The sequence below is a fragment of the Gopherus flavomarginatus genome, chromosome 24 (assembly GCF_025201925.1).
Source record: "Gopherus flavomarginatus isolate rGopFla2 chromosome 24, rGopFla2.mat.asm, whole genome shotgun sequence".
Taxonomy (NCBI): domain Eukaryota; kingdom Metazoa; phylum Chordata; order Testudines; family Testudinidae; genus Gopherus; species Gopherus flavomarginatus.
In genome coordinates, this window is record NC_066640.1 from 2,450,160 (window position 1) to 2,465,667 (window position 15,508).

The 15,508-nt window shown below is 48.3% G+C and overlaps 1 protein-coding gene across 4 annotated transcripts in view; it reads right to left on the minus strand.

Moving 5' to 3' along the window:
- Positions 1-15,508, minus strand: part of MARCHF2 (membrane associated ring-CH-type finger 2) — a 77,891-nt gene that overhangs the window by 30,225 nt on the left and 32,158 nt on the right. For all 4 annotated transcript variants that reach the window (XM_050933820.1, XM_050933818.1, XM_050933821.1 and 1 more), the window contains exon 3: positions 6,285-6,480. In XM_050933820.1, the coding sequence (XP_050789777.1) occupies positions 6,285-6,480 (196 nt within the window). The remainder of the gene's footprint in view (positions 1-6,284; positions 6,481-15,508) is intronic.

A 15,508-nucleotide genomic window follows, 5' to 3' on the forward strand; every position in this document is an offset into this window, starting at 1 on the left:
GGCTTGCTGGGGCCTTGCCAGGACTCCAGTGTGCCATTAAAAATCTGCCAGCGCGGCAAGACACAGGGTCCGCGCTCCCGGGCCAGAGCGTCTGGCCGAGTGCAGCAAGCTGCTGGTCCCTCCCCCTGGAGCCCTGCTGCCATGCGCACAGCGCTCAGGGGGCCGGGGCTGCGCATTCCCACGGGGCAGTGTTTGGCTCCGTGGGGAGGGTAAGATGCTCCCCGCTCATCTGGAGCCCTGTGGGCACGCAGCTTCTGAGGGACAGGGTGGGGCGGGGCTGCGCGCACGGCAGCAGGGCTCCAGATGAGCAGAGAGCCTCATGGTAAGGAGTCCGGGGCCAGGGGGAGGTTGGATAAGCGGTGGGGGCAGTCAGGGGACAGGGAGCAGGGTGGGTTGGACGGGGCGGGGGTGGGATCCCGGGGGGGGTGGTTAGGGCAGGGGTCTCTGGAGGGGGCAGTCAGAGAGCAGGGGGGGTGGATGGAGCATGGGAGTCCCGGGGTCTGTTAGGGGGTGGGGAGTGGATAGGGGTCAGGGCAGTCAGGGGCCAGGAAGCAAGGAGGGTCCTGGGGGGGCAGTTAGAGTGGGGGGTGGTCTCTGGAGGAGGTGGTCAGGGGACAAGGAGCTGGGGGAGTTGGATGAGTCAGAAGTCCGGGGGGGGGGGGGGCTGTCAGGAGGTAGGGGTGTGGAGAGGGGTTGGGGCAGGCAGGGGCGGGGAGGTTTTTATGGGTCCAGAGTTCTGGGGGATCCTGTCAGGGGACGGGGAGCGGTTGGATAGGCATGGGAGTCCGGGGGGTTCTGTCTGGGTACGGAGGTGTGGATAAGAGTTGGGACAGTCAGGGGACAGGTAGGGCGTAGGGTCCTAGGGGGGCAGTCAGGGGACAAGGAGCAGGGAGGCTTAGATAGGGGATGGGGTCCCAGGAGGGGGTAGTCAGGGACAAGGAACGGGAGGGTTGGGAGTTCTGAGGGGGGCAGTCACGCAGCGCTGAGCCTTGACCCCCCCCTCACACACACAGCCCTCTGCCCTGAGCCCTCCACCCCCACACACACCCCAGGCCCCTGCCCTGAGCTCTGTACCACCCAGCCCTCTGTTGACTCCTTCATTCCCCTCCATGACCCAGCCCTGACTCTTGCACACACCCCCACATCCCCAGCCCCCCCACACATCCCATGCACCCTGCACATCCCCATCCCCACCCCTGAGCACCAAACAGGAGCTCCTGCACCCCCCCTCACATTCCCACCTGCACCCCTCACACCAAATGGGAGCTGCCCAGGTAAGTGTCCCCATACCCAAACCTCCTGTCCCAACCTTGAGCCCCCTCCCTCATTCTAGCTCCTAGTCAGACCTTTCACCCCCAGCCCTGTGCTCGGTCCACTCCCACCCTCAGCTCAGTGCAGAGAGAAGAAGAGAATGGGCCAGAACCAGGGAGAAGGTAGGTACCCACTGTATGTGGGCAGGGCTGGGACCCCAGACCAGCAGCGGGCTGAGCGGTTCCAGCAGCCGGGATCCCGGCTGGCAGGAGTCGGAGGATGGAACCCCTGAGCGGCAGTGGGCTGAGCCGCTCGGCCCACTGCCGGTCTGGGGTCCCTGCTGCCGGCCCCGCTCAGCCCACTGCCGGTCTGGGGTCCCTGCTGCCAGCCCCGCACAGCCCGCTGCTGGTCTGGGGTTCCGACTGCCAGACCCTTCCCAGCTGGGGTCCTGGCCACAGGCCCCACTCAGTCCACTGCCGGCCGAGGTGTACAGAACCCCAGACCAGCTGCGGGCTGAGCGGGCCAGTGGCGTAAGATCAACATTTTAATTTAATTTTAAATGAAGCTTCTTAAACATTTTGAAAACCTTGTTTGTTTTACAATACAACACTAGTTTAATTATATAATATATAGACTTGTAGAGAGAGACCTTCTAAAAAACATTAAAATGTATTATCAGCATGCGAAACCTTAAATTAGAGTGACTAAATGAAGACTTGGCACACTGCTTCTGAAAGGCTGCTGACCCCTATACTAGAGGCTCAACATCACGCTATTCTAGAGCAGAGAAAAGGTAAGAAGAGCCAGAGGAGGCCAATATGGCTGCACAAGGAGCTTTATAACGATCTAAAAACCAAAATGGATACATACAGTAAATGAAAGGAGGGGTATTTCACCCAGGAAGTATACATGGGAATAGTACAAGCGTGTAGGGACAAAAATCAGAAAAGCCCAGGCAAAGAATGAGTTACAGCTGGCAAGCAATGTTAGAGACAACAAGAAGTGGTTCTTCAAATATGTCAGGATGGTGTGGATCTGCTGCTCAATGGAGAAGGTGAGCTGATAACGGAAGATGATGGGAAGGCAGAGCTGCTTAATGCTTACTTAGCTTCAGTCTTCTCACAGAAAATAACGTGACTGGACGACCATAGTGAACTTACCATAGACAATAAAGGGGAAGGGATGCAGGTCTGGATAAGCAAAGAACACGTCAGAGATTTTCTGACCAATCTGAATAAATTCAAATCAGTGGGACTAGAAGCTATGCACCCGAGGGTACTGAAGGAATTAACTGAAGAAATCTCAGAGCCACTGGCAATATTTGCAAAAGCATGGACGACAGTAGAGGTCCCAGAAGACTGGAGAAGGGCTAATGTAGCACCCATTTTTTAAAAGGGGGGAAAGGAGGAGCCAGGGAACTATAGACCAGTCAGCCTAACATTCAATACCTGGGAAGCTACTAGAGCAATGTATAAAAATATTCAATTTGCAAATACCTGGAGGATGAATGGGGTAACACTAGCAGCCAGGATGGATTCACCAAAAACAAATCATGCCAAACCAGCTTGATTTCCTTTTCTGACGGGATAACTGGTTTGGTGGATAGGGGGAATGCAGTGGACAAAATAATATATCTGGACTTCAGCAAGGCTTTTGACACAGTCCCACATAACATTCTGATAGGCAAGCTGGAGAAATGCAAGCTTGGCAGAACTACCATTAAGTGGATACATAATTGGTTAAACAGCTGCAAACAAAGAGTAACCATTAATGGAATTGTAAAAGCAGCAAAGAGCCCTGTGGCATCTTATAGACTAACAGACATATTGGAGCACGGGCTTTCATGGGTGAATACCCACTTCGTCGGATGCATGTAGCAGACATTTCCAGAAGCAGGTATATATATGCAAGCAAGACGCAGGCTGGAGATAGCGAGGTTAGTTCAATCAGGGAGGATGAGGCCCTCTTCTAGCAGTTGAGGTGTGAACACCAAGGGAGGAGAAACTGCTTTTGTAGTTGGCTAGCCATTTACAGTCTTTGTTTAATCCTGAGCTGATGGTGTCAAATTTGCAGATGAACTGAAGCGTGGCAGTTTCTCTTTGAAGTCTGATCCTGAACTTCTTTTGCTACAGGATGGCTACCTTTAAATCTGCTATTGTGTGTCCAGGGAGTTTGAAGTGTTCTCCTACAAGTTTTTGTATATTGCCATTCCTAATATCTGATTTATGTCCATTTATCCTTTTACGTAGGGACTGTCCAGTTTGGCCGATGTACATAGCAGAGGGGCATTGCTGGCATATGATGGCGTATATTACATTGGTGGATGTGCAGGTGAATGAACTGATGATGGTGTGGCTGATCTGGTTAGGTCCTGTGATGGTGTGGCTGGTGTAGGTATGTGGGCAGAGTTGGCATCGAGGTTTATTGCATGCATGGTTCCTGAGTTAGAGTTACTATGGTGCGGTGTGTAGTTACTGGTGAGAATATGCTTCAGGTTGGTGGGTTGTCTGTGGGTGAGAACTGGCCTGCCACCTAAGGTCCATGAAAGTGAGGGATCATTGTCCAGGATGGGTTGTAGATCCCTGATGATGCGTTGGAGGGGTTTTAGCTGGGGACTATATGTGATAGCCAGTGGAGTTCTGTTGGTTTCTTTCCTGGGCTTGTCTTGCAGTAGGAGGCTTCTGGGTACACATCTGGCTCTGTTGATCTGTTTCCTTATTTCCTTGTGCGGGTATTGTAGTTTTGAGAATGCTTGGTGAAGATTTTGTAGGTGTTGGTCTCTGTTAATGGAATTATGTCAGATTGGAGGGAGGTTTCAAGTGAGGTTCCACGGAGGTCTGTTCTGGCTCCGGTGATGTTTAACATCTTTATTAATGACCAGGATGTAGGAGTAGAGAGCATAATGATCAGATATGCAGACAGCACAAAGCTAGGGTGGCTGCCAACACTTTGGAGGACAGAGCTAAAATACAAAGGGATCTTGATAAATTGGAGAACTGAGCTATTGACAACAAAATAAAATTCAACAAAGACAAATGTAAGGGGCTACACTTAGCGAAGAAAAAGCAAAATGCACGACGTGTGGGATAACCGGCTTGGCTGCAGCACTGTTGAGAAGGATCTGGGAGTTGTGGTGGATCACAGCCTCAACATGAGTCAGAATGAGATGCAGTTGCAAAAAAAGCAATGAAATTTTAGGTTGCATTAACAGAGGCATAGCATGCAAGTCATGGGAAGTGAGAATACTGCTCTACTTAGTGCTGATTAGACTTCAGCTGGAATATGCATCCAATTTTGGTCACCAATGTATAGAAAGGATATGGAGAAACTGGAAAGGATCCAGAGGTGAGCAACTTCCAATACTTGAAAAGCTGCCATAAAAGAGATGGAGCAAAGTTGTTCTCTTTTCACAGAGGGCAAGACAAGAGGCAATGGATTCAAACTTCAGCATAACAGATTTAGATTAAATCTCAGGAAAAACTTCCTAAATGTTAGGACAATGGAACAGACTGCCCAAGGAGGCTGTGGAAGGTGCTCTGCTGGAAGTTTTCAAAAGGACGCTGGAGCCGTCTGTCTGGGATGGTTTAGACACAATAAATCCTGCATCCTGGAGGGCGGGGGGAAGACTAGATGACCCTTGGGGTCCCTTCTACCCCTATGATTCTAACAAATTTCAAATCTATTTAGCTTTGAAACCTCATCAGGCCTATTTAGTAAAATCATGTTTTCTGACTAACTCAGCTACTGCCCTCTTGCACTGTAACTCACAATTTATTTATTCATCCCAGGGGAAACATCTGCAAGCTCAGTGATGTTTTAGATATGCTCACTCTAAGCAGGAGGCCCAAGTTCTTCAGCAGGTATAGTATAATAGCTGCACAGTAATTTAATAAGTCTGAAAGATCAGTTGGTCAAAGATATCTTCCTCTCCTGTATGGAATGACCTCTACAATGAGCAGGAGATGTGACACTACAAACAGCCAGAACAGACCTATCTAAAGAGGGGAAGGAACCAAACTTTCTGACCTACAAACCAAATGCTTTCATGTGTGTCAGGGTCACTCACCAAGGACTGGTCCATGACACACAGCATCAAAAGTATACCATGCCTCATATTTATGGGCAAGATACACCAAGGAAATTAAATGCAAGAGAACTAAGTTAATGCAACATTGAGATATTAGATGTCAAAATACGGGGAGGATAGGGAAGGAAAAATGACACTTCTCGAAGCCACATTACACATGAACATTAAGTTAATAAAGGGGACACCACATACAAGACAGAATTCTACTTATGTATGGATAACAGGGCAAATGAAAACAACAATTCTGCATTTCCAAAGTGTTTTTGTTTGCAGTCTCAATCATAAAGGCAAATTTATAGTTCTCTGGCCTCCTCATTCACCCAATTTTGTCTGCCTCTAAGGAAGATAACAACAAATATACTGACCCCCATTCTCCAACCTTCCTCTAGGGGATACACCTGACTCTCGGCCAACTCCCGGCCAGATCAAAGGCATGGACTCTTCTCTTCCACAGATTTCTTCCAGCTTAAGTTACTATGTCAGGGCATTTTGCATTTTTACAATGTGTCATATATACTCCTCACATTATATTAGTTATTATTAAAATTGAGGAAAAATGACTATTTCCTAGTAATTTTTTTAATCATTGCTGGTTATAGTGCATTAAAAGGTATGATCAAATTGTCTATATCCAAAACAAAGCTCTGGTTAAGAATAATCAACCATGTGACTCTGGGAGACTGTTTCATCTATATGTAGGGCCTAAACTAAGTTATGCAACTTTTAAAAATAAACTATGCAGGTTCAATTTAAAAAAAAAAAAACACTGTAGGATGAAGATGGTTCATGTTTTGTTAAATACACAGCTTTACAGACAGGTTGAATGCAGGGCCCAAGGGACCTGACGGTACCCCAGAGTACTGAATTAAAAACTGTTACATCAGTCATTTTCCTTCAAAAGTAAAGAAAATAACATATGAAAAGCCAAGCAGGAGGAAAGTGGTACCTCTGTGAGGGGCCTTGGTCTTCTCTCTACGACAAACTCAGTGTGGCAGAGCTCACAGTAACTAGTGTTGGAGGAGGAGAGCCATTTTTCCAGGCAGCTCTTGTGCACGGTCCCCAGCGTTCCTGTGCAGTCGCAGGGAGAAAGCAGCCCCTCCCCATTTCCACCTTCATGGCAGATTCGACAGATGGGACCATCACTAAAGAAAGAGGCAAATAATGGGATGAAATTGCTGTCAGACTGGGAAGAATGGCACAGCCATGTCCAGAGAACATTGAGACACATCCCGCCATGCCCTGCAAGGGCATGCTAATGCTAGACGAGGTGCTGCATTGTGCTGGAGACTGGGGGACTCTTCAAAGCAAACTGCCGTGGCAGCAGCAGAAATAGCTTGATAAAGACACACAGTAAATGACTGCATGTGGGCCATGTCAGTAACTGCAAGGGCATTACTAAGAGTTACATCTTAGTCTACATTAGTACGTAATGAGGGAGCAAAAACTACAGTGGACCAGAGTCCAGAATGGCTACCTGTACTGCTGGGGAGGCTTCTAAAAAGCACCAGATTAAGATGCTATGGATCGATTCAGAGAGTCTTCATTTTCAAGCGTATGCTGTAAACAGAACTCTCTCACTAAAGAGCTTAGGGTCTCAGCTCTACGGCATACACAGCAATTGTGCATACCCAAGTCATGAAATCGCAATGTTAAAAATCAGATAATTGAGACCATCACTTGTTTTCCCCCTCTCACCTATTCACATTCAGATGTGATTTTGGCAGCTGATGTCTCAAAACTAGCTAGAATTAAAGACCAAGGTTGCATTCAAAATAAAAACAGATCAGAAACCATGCTCCCAAAAGGCATATCATGTGCTAATAAATAAAAGACCACTCAGCAAAATTAGCGGCATATTAAGCTTCTCTGTCCACCACACTGCAATCAACTCCACCCTCCATTTGTAGACTGTCCATGTATAGTATCTGCTCTGCACGGCTAGGGAGCTATTTCCTCCTACATATCTATAAGAGGCCGGGCCTAGTACACAGATTGCACTTTAGTAATAATACAATGCATTAATCATTCCCCTAGTGGTTTGAAATCTCACATAAGACAGACATATTGGAATCAAGTGTGGAGGAAGCCAACACAGTAATCAGACAAATTTGATTTTAAAGGTCAAGTATCTTCTGACCTGCCAGGACTAGAAAAGCTTTGGAAGACTAGTACAAATACTTTCAGGGCCTTTTAAATTTTCCAAGCAATGGTCCTGGGTTGTTGATTGAAATTAAAATAGTTCAGTCTGTTCATATATTCCTGAGGGTACCTTTCCCTGGGTCTTTCTGGAATTATGTTACTGTGCACTGTTAGCACAGTCCAAGGCTGCTCACCACAGGGGCACTGTCCAAGTAGCTCATAAGCACATTTAGGCTACGTCTACACTACGGGATTATTCCGATTTTACATAAACTGGTTTTGTAAAACAGATTGTATAAAGTCGAGTGCACGCGGCCACACTAAGCACATTAATTCGGTGGTGTGCGTCCATGTAGCGAAGCTAGCGTCGATTTCTGGAGCGTTGCACTGTGGGTAGTTATCCCGTAGCTATCCCATAGTTCCCGCAGTCTCCCCCGCCCATTGGAATTATGGGTTGAGATCCCAATGCATGATGGTGCAAAAACAGTGTCGCGGGTGATTCTGGGTAAATGTTGTCACTCAATCCTTCCTCCGTGAAAGCAATGGCAGACAAACATTTCGCACCCTTTTTCTCCTGGATTGCCCTGGCAGACGCCATAGCATGGCAACCATGCAGCCTGTTTTGCCTTTTGTCACTGTCACCGTATGTGTACTGGATGCTGCTGACAGAGGTGGTGCTGCAGTGCTACACAGCAGCATTCATTTGCCTTTGCAAGGTAGCAGAGATGGTTACCATCCCTATTGCACCGTCTGCCATTGTAAATTGGCGATGAGATGATGGTTATCAGTCACTTTGCACTGTTTGAAATTGGAAATTGGCGATGATGGTTATCAGTCCTTTTGTACCGTCTGCTGCTGTCATGGGTGGTCCTGGCTGGCCTCGCTGAGGTCGGCAGGGGGTGCATGGACAAAAACAGGAATGACTCCCCGGGTCATTCCCTTCTTTATGTTTTGTCTAAAAATAAAGTCAGTCCTGCCTAGAATATGGGGCAAGTCTACTAGAGAGCCAGAGAGCACAGCTGCTCCGGGTCAGAGCCCCAGAGATCCCGCAGAAATGATGAGCTGCATGCCATTCTAGAGGGTGCCCCTGCGACAACCCCACCCGTTGCTTCCCTCCTCCCCCAACTCTCTTGGGCTACCATTGCAATGTCTCCCCATTTGTGTGATGAAGTAATAAAGAATGCAGGAATAAGAAACACCGACTTTTTAGCGAGATAAAATGAGGGGGAGGCAGCCTCCAGCTGCTATGATAGTCCAGGCAGGACATTAAAGGGTTGGGGGGAGAGGAGTGCAGCCTCCTGCTGCTATGATAGTCCAGAGAGTACAGAATCTTTTCTTTAAACACGAAAGGTGTGTGTGTGGGGGGGGGGCTGATGGAGCTCAGGCTCCAGCTGCTATGATGAGAAGGGTTACCAAGCATTTTGTGCCATCTGCCAGGAATGACAGGGAATCATTCCCATTTTTACCCAGGCGCCCCCGACCGACCTCACCGAGGCCAGCCAGGAGCACTCACGGGATGATGACGGTTTTCCACCATTTTGTACCGTCTGCCATCAGGAAAAGGAAGGGGAGGGGATGCTGCTGAAAAATGGCAAGAAATGATTTTTTTCCCCTTTTCTTTCACGAGGGGGGAGGGAGGTAAATTGACGAAATATACCCTGAACCACCCCGGACAATGTTTTTGACCCTACAGGCATTGGGAGCTCAGACAAGAATGCAAATGCTTTTCGGAGACTGTGGGGACTGTGGGATAGCTGGAGTCCTCAGTACCCCCTCCCTCCCTCTATGAGCATCCATTTGAGTCTCTGGCTTCCCGTTATGCTTGTCACGCAGCACTGTGCTGAGTCCCTGCTGTGGCCTCTGTCTATCATAGCCTGGAGATCTTTTCAAATGCTTTGTCATTTCGTCTTCTGGAACGGAGCTCTGATAGAACAGATTTGTCTCCCTATACAGCGATCAGATCCAGTATCTCCTGTACAGTCCATGTTGGAGCTCTTTTTGGATTTGGGACTGCATGGCCACTCGGGCTGATCAGAGTTCCACGCTGGGCAAACAGGAAATGAAATTCAAAAGTTCGTGGGGCTTTGCCTTTCTACCTGGCCAGTGCATTCGAGTTCAGATTGCTGTCCAGAGCGGTCACAATGGTGCACTGTGGGATACCACCCGGAGGCCAATACCGTCGATTTGCAGCCACACTAACCCTAATCCGACATGGCAATACCGATTTCAGCGCTACTCCTCTCATCGGGGCGGAGTACAGAAACTGGTTTAAAGAGCCCTTTATATCGATATAAAGGGCCTCGTTGTGTGGATGGGTGCAGGGTTAAATCAGTTTAATACTGCTAAATTCGGTTTAAACACGTAGTGTAGACCAGGCCAGAGAAGCACAAAGGAATGGGTGGTGACAACAAAATCTACAGAGAACTGGCAAAATGAGGCAGAATTTCTGCCTCAAAGATTCACATTGGCTTAGGCAGAATTTGCATTTTCAGTGATGAATCAATGCAATGCATAAAATTAAATTGCATGGAAGTGAAATGTCAGTTCCAGAATGCAAACAATCTGTCTTCAAGGAGTCTGGCCTGGCCATGCTGACTGCCTGGTTACGTTGTCCTTTCTCTCTCTCGTGGATCTGGCCTTACATTTAAGTGTTAATTGTTATATTGCCAAGGGTTTAAATTCAATGTAAATATAAGAAGTATTTTAGGGATCACAGTGTGCCAGAAACAGAAAAAGACATAGTGGAATCCCCCTCGGCACCTCTCCACAGCATCAGGAAAACACTGCAGTGAAACTGCAACAGAAAGAGCATGTTGGGGGAAGTGCTAAGGAGCAGAGGGTAGGGCAACGTGGCAGGAAAGTCCCATTCAGGAAAGTTTTCAAAGCAGCAGCTGTGTTAGTCTGTATTGTCAAAAAGAACAGGTGTACTTGTGGCACCTTAGAGACTAACAAATTTATTTGAGCATAAGCTTTCGTGGGCTACACCCCACTTCACTGGATGCATAGAAAGGACCATATAGTGAGGAGATGTATATACATACAGAGAACATGAAAAGGTGGGAGTTGTCGTACCAACTCTAAGAGAAAAAAATTGTAGTGATAATCAAGATGGTCCATTACAGACATTTTGACAAGAGATGCGAGGACACTTACCATGCAGAAATAGATTCAATGTGTGCAATGGCTCAGCCATTCCCAGTCTCTATTTAAGCCTAAATTGATAGTGTCTAATTTGCATATTAATTCAAGTTCAGCAGTTTCTCGCTGGAGTCTGTTTTTGAAGCTTTTCTGTTGCAAAAAGAACAGTAGTACTTGAGGCACCTTAGAGACTAACAAATTTATTTGAGCATTTGTCTGGACAGTCTCTATGCAAAAGAATAAATGGACACAAATCTGACATCAGGAATCATAGAATTCAAAAACCAGTAGGAGAACACTCCAACCTCTCTGGGCACTCAGTAACAGACCTAAAGGTGGCAATTTTGCAACAAAAAAGCTTCAAAAACAGACTCCAACGAGAAACTGCTGATCTTGAGGACAGGAGAGAAGCAACCTGCAGGAGGACCTCTGCTGCAGAGATGGGAGCGTGCCACAGACACAAGAAATCTTGTACCCCAAAAGGGAAGGGAATGATGTGCACAAGCCACACAGACCTAGATACTGGGTGCCCTAAAACACCCTAGACAGACAGGAGCTGGGACAGGGAGTGGGGAGAACAGGAAGCAGCAGGTGCCACCCTGCTAGAGAGAGGGTAGGTCAGAGCCTTTAAAAAAGCAGGGATTGGGGAGGTTCAGCACCACTCTCTCACTGCTGCCAGTGGGTAGAACCGAGGAGGTGCAGCTCTGTTCTACCCAGTCTGTGCTAGGACTGAAGGACGTCTTCCTTCCCCCATACTGCTAAGCCCTGGCTCATGCCATAGTTCGCTCATTGAGACTTCCATCAGCTGCTCCTCTCGGGCCTTGACGACTATCCAGTCTTCATGCCATGCCACAGTCATGTGCAGTGCCCCTGCTTTCCTGCAATTTTGACCATGTTGCCACACCTTGGCATCATTTCACCAAACCGTCACCTTCCATGTCAAGTTCAGAGCTCCCCGGGGCACTGAACGTTCCATAGTATACACATCCCCCACTGTATTCTGCTCCATCTACTCTCCATACTCTCACCTCTTTCTGCCTCCTGCTTCTGGAACCCTCTGCCAGTGTGCCACAAACTCTCACTCACTTCCAAATCCTACCTGACACTGCTTGACTCCGTTCCTGGGCCAGCTACTCCTCTTTGCTTGCCCTAGCCAGGCCTTGGATGAAAAAAAAAAACAGAACACCATAGCTTAGAAGCCTAATGCAAAACATAAAAGTATCTTGGCTCTCCCTACTTCTGCTCCTTTCTTTTGATCCACAGTGCAATTCTTCAGGGCACGGGGCAGTGTCTTATTTCAGTCAAGCACCAAGTCCAGTTATGGTGCTATATAAATATGGCTCAAATAAACTATAAGCAGCATTAACAACTGAGGTAGTAAAAAAAATAAAAAACGCCCCAAGTCTCAAATATTCTCATGCTTCTGTTATTTGCTAAGAATTGCATCTGTGAGATATTTTATCTACTCTCTTCCTGTTTGAGAAGTCTCAGGATTTCCAGTGTCCTAACAGAACCTTGACTACCAATAAGCAATCCAGCGGATAACATCTGAAAAACTTTTAAAATAAAAAGGCAAAATTTTTGCTGGAACTACAAAGGAAATATTTCAATTGTGACTCCATTCTGTGGAGAGATTGCAACCCTGACCTAGCCCGTCTCTCCCGGTTTTAAGATCAGTCACGCTGTTCCTGGTATTGTTTGGTTTCATGAGATCTTGAGGTCAGTTACTGTGGCAGGACACAGTCTACATTATCAGTAGCATTGTTCCTTCCCTCTCTTCCTATTTTGGTTTCAACAACTCTTCCATTTCACATACGTATCCGAGCCAAGTAAATAAAGCACCAGTAGTAAGTACAGTAGAACCTCAGAGTTACGGACATCTCGGGAATGGAGGTTGTTCGTAACTCTGAACAAGCTGTTACGGGATGCTCCTCAGGGCGGACTGCTAAGCAAGGGCTCAGAGTTCTACAGTGGCTGGCCGGTGAGTGGGGGTGGGGACAGAGAGCTGGTTCTAGCCCCCTGGCTGCAAAGTTGATGAGTGAGGCACCTGGTCCTTTAAAACTGAGTTGCTCCTCCAGAGTGCAGTGTGCAGGCAGGAGCTCTGGCTCCAGCTCCAGCAGCTTAAAAACTCCAGGCCATGTTTCAGTAGCAACTCGGAAAGTTTCTTTCCTAGACTCTGTAAAAAGCAGCAAAGAGTCCTGTGGCACCTTATAGACTAACAGACGTATTGGAGCATGAGCTTTCGTGGGTGAATACCCATTCGTCGGGAGCATGAGCTTTCGTGGGTGAATGCGTCCGACGAGTGGGTATTCACTCACGAAAGCTCATGCTCCAATACATCTGTTAGTCTATAAGGTGCCACAGGACACTCTGCTGCTTTTACAAATCCAGACTAACACGGCTCCCCCTCTGATACTTTCCTAGACTCGGACCTTGCAAGCTTGTTCCCCTTCCAGCCAGTGGGGAGGGAGAGGGGAAAACAGCATTCACCACCTCCTACCTGTAAGTGGCTGTCCTAACCCATCCTAAGTAGGGAGTGGGGATGGGGACAGGCAGTCCAGATCTGCCTACCATTAAAATGCAATACAGGCACAGTACAGTATTGTATTTGCTGGTTTGTTTGTGGGGGTGGGGTTGTCTCCATTGCTGCCTGATAGCTTATTTCCGGTTCCCCGTGGTGTCCAGTTGACCAGTCAGTCTGTAACTCTGGTGTTGGTATCTTTGAGGTTCTACTGTATTTCACTTGGTTCTGTGGTTACTCTGCTCTTGGTGTGGCTATGTTCACAGTCAGGTTTAGCCACACGGCTCTGTTTGACTTCACCAACACCTTAAGTTAGGTGACCAGATGTCCTGATTTTATAGGGAGAGTCCCAATATTTGGGGCTTTGTCTTATATAGAGTCCTATTACCCTCTACCCCGTTCCGATTTTTCACACTTGCTGTCTGCATTTTCACAACTACTTCAGGTTAGGTGACCAGAGATTTGAAATAGTGATGGCTGAGTAGGATTCCATTACAGCCATATAGACACCCTCACACCAGGAGCCCTAAAAGCAGCACGGTTTACAGATACTATTGCATTTTTATGCTCTGGAATTCCAGACAGTTTGCTTAACTGATCCTCATTCCCCCACCTAATTTAAAGGCATGAGCTGTTTCCCACCCAGTGGGATGTCCCAAGTGTTGAATCCAGGCTTGGGAGTTCCCAGTCAGCTGCCACATCCTGGCGTCCACCCAATGGCTACTGAAACTGGATGGGCTCAGAAGCTAGGGCTATAGCCCCAGCCAAGGCACTAGCCGTGGGAGCTCTGACTGAGGGCTGCCTAGCTCCACAAATTGGTCCAGCTACGCTATTTAAACCAGGAGGAAGAACAGGAAGTTTGTCCCACCAACAAGGTGGTTTCCTGTTGGGGCTGCATTGGACCCTGCTTGTGCCTGCTTCCTGCACCCAACCCTGTTCCTGCTCTGCTCCTGCCTTACCCCCGCCTTCGCTCCTGTTCCCACTGGGCTCCTGCTCAGAGCTTGATCCTTGCCTCTCCTCCTGCCCTTATGCTTCACCTCCAATACAGTCCTGGTTCCAGCTTGGCCTCAAACTTCTGACCCTGACTCCCATCCAGTTTGACCCTTGGCTCTGGCAGTTAGCATCTGACCTCTATTCTGACCTTAAGCCAGAATCAGAACCAGAAATTGAAGCTGGACCCCGGCTCTAGAAACTTGCAGTTGACTCTGGTGCTGCATGGCTTCCTGCCCCACCCATTAGACCTGTCTCCAGCTCTGCTAGGCCACACTGCCTGAATCCCAGTCCATAAGAGCTTGCTCAGACTGCTTCTTAGGGAGGGCCCAGCAGAATGAAATCAGAAAGGCTCACTCTTTCTTTGCAAAGGGAATTGGAGAACTGAGTGGGTACTCCACCTCCAGACAGACTACCTGGCAACACAGGCCCATCTTGCTCAGTTTACTGAGGAGAATCAGGCACTACACTAATGGGCTCTTCAACACTGACCTCTGGGTCCCACTTGCTGTGGCACCCCTCACACAAGGGCCTGTGACTCCATTGCCAGAACATTTCAATGGGCACCATGAAAAGTTCCAAGGGTTTATAAATCAATGTCTCCTCTAGTTCCAACCTTAGCTGCAAAAGTACTCTTCTGACCAGGCCAAGGTAGGCCTGGTAGTCAGCCTGGTAACGAGGGAGGCACTGGACTGGACCTCCCCACTATTAGAGGGCATTACTCCAGTACTAACCAGTTGGGACACCTTCCTACAGGCACTGTTGACATCCACCATGCTGGAATGGCTGAGGCTGCCCAGCAGAGGCAGGGTACTGCTGCCGCATATGCTGCCCACTTTTGCCAACTGACATCGGACACAAAGTAGAATGAGGTGGACCACCTATTCCACTTCCAATGGGGTCTGAGTGAGGAGCTCAAGGATGCTCTGACCCCAGTGAAAACCCCAGCAGGCCTGGACACCTTTATAGAGCTGACTATACAACTTGACAACCACCTGTGGGAAAGGCGTGAGAAGAGAAGTGAGAGTTTCCACTTACCCTGCATGCACCTGCTACAACCACCACACTATTCAGCACACCAAGCAGATGCAGATAGACTCTGCCCACTGGCAACTTAACCCTGAAGAATCCTCCAGACTTGGGAGTCCCCAGACAGCTGCCACACCCTGGCCTCCATCCAATGGGCATCACCTCCGTCTATGCCTCTATTATGGCCAGCCAGGCCACTTCATCTCCACCTGCTTGGCCTGAAAGCTGACTCAAAAGGGTCTGGAGAACAAGCCAGCCCAGTCCTGGTCTGAGCTGGGCACAAAAGCAAGATATAGCCCCAAGTCCCAAGGCTGAGTCCTGACAGGATCATGAACCAAATCCCACCAGGTGGG